The 9,220-nt window shown below is 17.5% G+C and overlaps 1 protein-coding gene across 1 annotated transcript; it reads right to left on the bottom strand.

The window, feature by feature from the left end:
• Positions 1 to 4,614: 4,614 nt before the first annotated feature.
• On the bottom strand, positions 4,615 to 7,632 carry PF3D7_1317100 (DNA replication licensing factor MCM4; the record flags this gene model as incomplete). Its single annotated transcript, XM_001349870.1, has 1 exon — positions 4,615 to 7,632. One exon carries the CDS (start codon positions 7,630 to 7,632, stop codon positions 4,615 to 4,617), a length of 3,018 nt encoding a protein of 1,005 aa, XP_001349906.1.
• Between the last annotated feature and the right edge of the window lie 1,588 nt (positions 7,633 to 9,220).

Here is a 9,220-nt window from a genome sequence, read left to right as displayed (position 1 = left end):
AAAAAAAAAAAAAAATTAAAGTAAATGAAAGGAAGGGAAAATATTCATTATATTTTTATCAGTCTATATTATTATAAGCATAAGCATACATATAGTAATATAACAGCTTTACATATATATATATATATATAAATTTTTATGTTATTATGTTTTTTTTATTTTTTTTTTTTATTATTATTTTTTATTAAGCTTTATGTATTTCATCCTCGTTCAATACACGTAATTTTTTTTTTTCTATATACATTTATAGATAATGAATATATATAAATATAAATATATATATATAATTATATGTATACACACACATACATTTACATAACTTATTATGATTAAATACATTAATATATATAATAGATATACTTATTTTATTTTTATTTTATTCTATTTTATTCTATTTATATATATATATATATATATTTTTTTTGTGTAATAATATGAATAAAAACTATATAAAAAAAAAAAAAAAAAATTTACACTTCTATATATGCATATCCATATGTTGTAGGTGTTCTCATATAATCAATTAATTTTTAAAGAATAAAAAAAAAAAAATACGATTATATGAAAATGTTCATACACACATAAAAAAAAAAAAAATTATTATTAAAATAACAAACTCTTATATACACATAAAATTTTAATGTATAAACATATATATATATATATAATTACACACAATGTTCTATATATATATATATATATATATATTATAGATATTTACATTTTTTTTTGTTTTTATATTCCTATATTGATCATATATGTGTGTATACATATTTACACATGATACACAAAAAAAAAAAAAAAAATACAAATAAAAAAAAAAACAAGTCAATATATATAATTATGTATATATATATATATATATATATATATATATATATATGTATATATTACACATATAGTAGTGCAATAACTCCAAAAAAAAAATAAAAAATAAAATTAGAGATAACAAAAAATAAAAAAAAAAAATTAGAGATAACAAAAAAAAAAAAAAAAAAATTAGGGATAACAAAAAAAAAAAAAAAAAAATTAAAAATTCAGGTTAAATTAAAATTAAAAAAATTAAAGATAAATAAAAATAAAAAAAAAAAACTTATATATAAAATATTTCACAACATAAAATAAATTTCAACAAAATTATTTATGATATTGTTAATTTCCTTTTTCTACATAATACATATAACACACACAATTATACATAAAATGATTAAGAAAAAGGTATATTAAAAATACATAAATAAATGTAGACTTATATTTTTGATCTAGTATATATTAATATCAATAAAAAATAAAAATAATAATAATAATGTAATATATATATATATGAATACATATATACATGTATATATATATATATATATATATAACTTTAAATTAAAAAAAAAAAAAAAAAAAACTCAAATCACAAAACTTAATTATAATAATATTCACAATTTGCTCAATTTTAAAAGGGATTAATCATATATTACGTACAAAAAAAAAAAAAAAAAACATACATACATTACAAAATATATAGATAATAATACCTTATTTTAATTATTCATGAAAATATTAAAAAGTCAAAATTATTTTAAAATAAAAAATAAATATATATATATATATATATACATTATATGAATTTACTATTCTTTATATTATTTAAAATAAATAAAAATATTCCATATTCTCTTACAAAAGATAAAATAAATATCCCCTTACATATTAAAAAAGAAAAAAAATAAAAGGAATTGAAAAATCAGCACACACACAAATACATACATATTGCTCATGTATTCTTCATCTCATAAACTCACCAAAATTTAAAAACGGATATAAAAAAAAAAAAATTGAAAATCTTCATGCAGCATGCAATAATAAGAATATATATATATATAGATATATATATAATAATTAAAAAAAGAATTAATCTGGAAACAACATATCTTATAAAAAAAATAAAATTGTATTGTTGTTCTTTTAATAGTGTTTCTATTTAATCAATAAAAAATAAAATGAGGGAGCGAGAGAAAAAAAAAAAAAAAAAAAAAATTAATATATACATTATTTATGATTTGTAATATTAATTTTTTTTTTTTTCTTTTTTTTTCAACACTAATATATATACAGTACATAATAAAGTATATAAAGCTATAACGTAACATATTATTATAGTAGTGTATTTTTTTTTTTTTTTTATTAATGTGTGTACATATATATATATGTATGTATGACATTACTGTATATATCTTTATATATATAAAACTTATATATATTTATGAATAAGTTTACGTATAATGTATATATATGTAAAATATTATATTATATATATATATATATATATATATATATATATATGTATATCCAAATATATTATTCCTATATTTTATTCTCATATATTATTTATATATTATATTCTCATATATTATTTATATATTATATTCAAATATATTATTTATGTATTATATTCAAATATATTATTCCTATATTATATTCTCATATATTATTTATATATTATCATTCAAATATATTATTATATATATATATATATATTTAATATTATGAATACATATATTTTTACAAAAAATTAAAGGTTGGGTGTAGAAATATTAGCACTAATTAAAAAATTATGTCGAAAACATTTCGTTCATAAATAGAATTATTAGTATAACGAAATTTCAATAATAAAAAAAAATATACTGTGTATCATATATATATATTTTATTATATATATATTTTATTATATATATATTTTATTATATATATATTTTATTATATATATATTTTATTATATATATATTTTATTATATATATATATATATATATATATATATATAACAAATAATTTTTTTTTTTTTTTCCCTTTTTCTATAATTATATAAAAAAAAGAAAAAAAAAAAGAAAAGGTTGTTAGCATAAATATTATTTATACATATATTTATATATATATAAATATATATATATATTATTATTATTATATGCATATATTTTTCATAACATATAATATTAATATGTAAAGTTCGTTTTTTTTTTTTTTTTTTTTTTTCCATTTGTAATTTTATTATATATATGTATATAATGATAAAACGTTTATATGTATTATATTAATGTTGTTAGTATATGTTATTAGTGAAATGGGGAAAATAAGGGGGGGATTTTTCATATCTATACTTCTTCCATTTTTTATTCGTTTTCCTCTTTACTTATTTTTTATTTACTAAAATATGTTCACTGTTTTTTTTATCATCTTTCTAAATATATATATATATATATATATATAAATATATATATATATATTTTTTTTTTATTAGGTTTCATGTAATAATAATTATATAACTACTATATTATTATTATTATATATATTATTTATTTTTATATTATTAATTGCTTATTCTTTTTCTTTTTTTAATACTTAAATTTTTATTATGAACTTATATAAAAGTGTAAAGAAATGGATAAACACGGGGGCATATGGAATATATATTTTTCTTACAAAGTAATTACTAGAAACATATATTTTACATACATTACTACAAAAATTTTTTTAATTAATAAATAGGGATTATAATACATATATTTTTTAATAAAATATAAAATAATAATATAAGTAGGAAAAAGCTACTCCATATTTTTAAAATAAAAAAAAAAATATATTTTTTTTTTTCTTATAAATTTATATATTCCCCCATATAATGTTAAATTCATTTACTTTTTTACTTTCTATTATCAAATATGGAAAATACTGATGTAGGGAATTATTCTCTTTTAATAAATTATATACTCAAAAAAAAAAAAAATAAATAAACTAAAATAAAAATATAAGAATAAAATAATTATATAATTATATATTATATTTTATATATATATATATATATATATATATATAATTATTGTTGAATAATAAAAGTATAGAATTATATTTTTTTTTTATTTTTGGATAGTACTATCTTCAAAAATTTTCAAAATTATAACAAAAAAAAAAAAAAAAAAAAAAAATATAATATATTATATTATATTATAAAATTTTTTATGACAATAAATATATATATTTATCTATTTATTCATATATTCGGTCATCAAAATTTCTATGTCTTTGAAAAAAAAAAAAAAAAAAATTTTTTTGTGCTTTGTTAATTTTATATGAGGTACATATTTATTTTTATTATTTAATTTTCAGTGTTAAATATTAATATAAAAATTACAACATTGTATAATTTCATATATTTATTATATATATAATATATATTATTATTTTAATTTTTATTTTACACTATAGTTCACACCTTTTATATATATATATATATATATATATAAAATGTTTTAAAAGTATTTTTATATAGAGAGAACTTTATTTTAATACATATATTGGATGTTTTTTTTTTTTTTTTTTTTTTTTATTTTAATAATATTAAGATATTAGTAATACAATAAATGAAAATGTAAAAGAAAAAATATTCACTCCATTATATTTATATATATATAATATATATATATATGCATATATTTTAAAAATTAAAATAATTACGTGATAATGCAATGTACGTTTAAAAAAAAAAGATATACATATATGATATTTTTAAAAAAATTATGATGATATACATTGAAATATTATATATATATATATATATTTTTTTTTTTTTACTTTTTCTTATATAATCCTGAACACAATCGTGTGATTTCCTGGGATTTTTCAAGATCATAAAAAGCTTCTTCAAAAGATTTTCTATCCATGGATGTTGTATGTTGTGGATCGTTCATTATAGTTTCATGACAATGTGTTAATAATTCATCTTTTGTCATATTTTTTAAAACTAAAGCATTCATAATAATATCTTTTATAAGATCTGATTTTTTCTTATGTTGAGAGGTTTGTCCTAAGTTTACTTGATCAAAATCTATTCTACCACTTAATGGATCAATTAAACTTTGGAAGGTAGCTATATTCATCAATCTGACAGCTTCGTTTGCTTCTTCTGGTGATACTACACGCTTTAATTTCATTTTTGCTAAGCTTTGACTTAATCTTACTAATCCTTCTAGTTGTCTTGGACTAGCTGTTGGAGATTTGGTACCTTCTTTACATCTCATTTTTATATATTCTTCAATGATAATTTTTTTACTTTCAAGTGAGATGATAGGATTACATGTTATACGACAATAAGCTATATATAATGCTAATGTATTAGAATCAATTAAATAATTCTTAGACGTTTTTTTATTAGAACTATTATTATATTCATCATATGATATATTTACATTAGCCCAACTGCCTCTTTTATTTTGTGCATCATTACTATCATTAAGGTAATTACTTATATCATCATCATCATCATTATCACCATCGTTATAATAATTTTCACGTTCATTTTTTCTACTTGTTCCTTTTGATTTTCTAGCTCTCTGTTGTGTAATATAGTTAGGTTCATCTTCTTCTTGGTCTTCTTGATCCTCGTCTTCTTCCTCCTCTGGATTGTAGGAAAAATTTTTACAGAGTACAGTGGCTAGTTTTCTGTCTTCGTCTTCGTTGGCTTGATCTATAACTAAATAAATTAAATCAAATCTAGAAAATAAGGAAGGTGGTAAATTAATATTTTCAACAACTGCTTTATTTTTATCATATCTACTATTAATAGGGTTTGCTGATGCCAAGATTGATGTACGTGCATTAAGTGTAGCAACAATACCGGCTTTTGCTATGGTTACTGTTTGTTGTTCCATAACTTCATGTAGAATGGCTCTAGCTGAGTCATCCATTTTATCAAATTCATCAATACAACAAATACCCTTATCTGATAATACGACTGCTCCTGATTCTAAAATATATTCTTTAGTTTCTGAATCTTTTGATATGAATGCTGTAAGACCTACACTACTACTACCTTTTCCACTTGTATATATTCCTCTTGGTGATAATTTATGAACATAGTGTAAAAGTTGTGATTTAGCTGTAGATGGATCACCACATAATAAGATATGTATTTCTGATCTATATTTGTTATTATATTTATCTGTTATTTTACTACCACCAAATAATTGACATAAGAGACCTTTCTTAATATCTTCTCTTCCATAAATTGATGGAGCTATTGAATCTACTAATCTTTGATATATATTTGGATCCTTACTTAATTGTTCCATTTTTTGAATAACTTCGGTTGTAAATAATAAATTTCCTTGTTCATTTAATTTTTCAAAATTTTCCTCTACTGTACCATCTTCATTTCTTTTTAATATAATATTAGCAGTATCATTTTGTTCAGTTAACTTCATTTTTTGTTTATTTTCTTTTTTTATATGAATAACATTTATGTAAGTTCTATGTACACTATTATAACATCTAGATCGTGGATTTAATCTTACAGGTGAAGCTTTTAATATACCTGTTAATTCAACTGTATCTCCAGGTTTTGTATAATCTATTAAATCATCATATGCATAAATAGAAATTGACTGTGGCGTTTCTCCTTGTTTTAAATGTTCAGTAACTTCACTTAATTTAATTAATTGTTTTGATGAAAAGCAACAATTATTATGCCATAGTTCAAAAGTGTTCTTATTATTACAATTAGAGCAAGTCACGGGTTCTTGTACTTCTCCTTGAATCACATGTTCATAAACTTCTTCATTACACTTTTCATAATTATTAACACCTATTCTTTTTTTAGATGTACATTTAAAAGCTGCCATAGTCATTTCTGGAATAATATTAGAACATCTAATAATAACACCTTTAACACATACTAAGGTTTCAATTTGGTTAGGTCCTAATTTTCTAGGGGTATCTTTATGTTTCTTATTAAAAAATCGAACTCTACAATAATCTTGCTTAGTACTGCTTAATGGATATTTATCAGAAGAACTTGATCTGGTATCTCCTTCCAAAACTAAAGCTAAAAGAGAATTATATTTTGTACTAATAATTTTATCAATTTCACTTATACAATCGGATGGATATTCAATAATTAACTTATATAATTTTTTATTAAAAAAAAATATATGTGTCAAATCAATTTCAAAAGATTTTATATGTTCCAAGTTTCGTATACCTTCGGAATTTTCATTATTTTCATCGTCATCTTCATAATTAGTATTATTTAATCTACATTCATTTTGCCTTCCTGTTTCAATAAATTTTATCATTTTCCAACCATAATAAGCTAAATAGACTTTTAAATTATCACGATGTAATAAAATATATTCACTTATACTACGATCTTCATCCGTGAAATCTAAAACATCACTATAATTTGTAATATTAAATTCATCAAAAAATTGATTAAATAATTCTTTTATTTGTTCTAAATTACTATCAATAAAATGAGGCAAACGACCTGATTCAACATCTTCCATAAAAGCTTCTCTACCAACATCTCCAATATCAGCTCTTGCACACTTTATTCTTCTAATAGCTAAAGGGGTATGTCCATATTTTATAAATTGAGAACCGGCATTACTCTGATTTAAATATCTTGATTCATTCAACATACTATTTAAAAAACTTTTACTGTTCTTTGTCCTCCTACTCGACATAGGCGTATGCATAAAATTACTTCCAAATATCTCATTGTTCGACCCAAATATATTAGAAGAACTCAATGCAAAGGGACTATTATTATTGTTATTTTGTTGTCCTAATCTTCTTCTTGGTGTACCCATTTTGTATAATTTTTTTTTTTAAATGCATAAATTAGTAATGAGCTTAAAAAAATATATATGAACAAGTTATCACAATTTAATATAAAAGAGGTACTACACGAAGGAATAAAAATAAATAAATAAATAAATATATATATATATATATATATATATAAATTATGTGTATATAATTGTATATATATATATATATATATATAGTTTATATGTACATATTTATATTACATTAAATCATTTAAAAATCTTCACATAATTTTATTTCATTACATTCAAAAAACTATATCTTATTAATACTAGTAAGGAAGTGAAAAAGAAAAAGAAAAAGAAAAAAAAAAAAAAAAAATCAAGAATATATATATGTATATATATATATATATATAATTAAAATTATATACATATATATATATATACTTCATTCATTTTACACACATATAAACCCTTTTAAAAATTTCATCTTTTGTCGAACAGTATGTGTATGAAATTACAATATTAATGTATATTTTATTTAAAGATAGAAACATTCATAATATGATAATATATGTATATTATATATATATATATATATATGTATTTATATAAAAAAAGTTATTATATGTCCCCCAATTTAAGAATATATATATATAAATATATATATTTATATGTACATTTAAATAATAAAAAAAAAAAAAAAAAAAAAAAAAAAAAAAAAAAAAATTCATATCAAATATACTATATATATAATGTTATATATAATATTTTTTATTTTTATTATAATTAGTATTTATATATGTATTCATAAGAAACTCTTATATTTTATTTTGCACATATATATAATATAATATATAAAATATATAATATTGATTATAAAATATTCCTTTCTTTTTTATTATACATTAAATATAGTATGGAGAAAAAAATATATTGGAAGTTCATTTTTGTCTTTAAAAAGAAAATTGTAAATATATATATATCGTCTTAAAAAAAAAATTATAATTATAAATACATATAATATTTTAAAAAATTTCATTGAGTTTTGGATTTTATTAAATAAAATAAAATAATAGTAACATATAAAGAATTACACTCATGGTATATATTATATATATATTATAGTACATATATAATATAGTAATATATAAAAATACATATTTTTTAATATTGACCTTACAAAAAAGAAATATACATACATATATTATAATATATATATATAATTTTTTTTTTTTAATGCTAATTTTTTTGCATATAATATATTCTTTTTTTTGATGAATATATTAAGCGATAATTTGTTTTAAAATAATAATATATAATATATATATATATATATATATATATATATATGTATATATTATATTTTAATATGTAATTTGTTTCTAGTTATCAATGAGACAAAAAAAAAAAAAAAAAAAAAAAAAAAAATATTAAAAATTATTAAAAATATGAAAAATATAAAAAAATATAAAAAAATATAAAAAAATATAAAAAATATAAAAAAATATAAAAAAATATAAAAAAATATAAAAAAATATAAAAAATGTTAAGAATTATAAACAAATAATGTAAAATAAAAATAAGTCATGTGTGTAACAAAAAAAATAATAATAAAATAAATATA

This window comes from Plasmodium falciparum (genome assembly GCF_000002765.6).
Source record: "Plasmodium falciparum 3D7 genome assembly, chromosome: 13".
NCBI classification, from domain to species: Eukaryota; Apicomplexa; class Aconoidasida; order Haemosporida; family Plasmodiidae; genus Plasmodium; species Plasmodium falciparum.
This window is presented reverse-complemented; position numbering and strand designations above follow the sequence as displayed.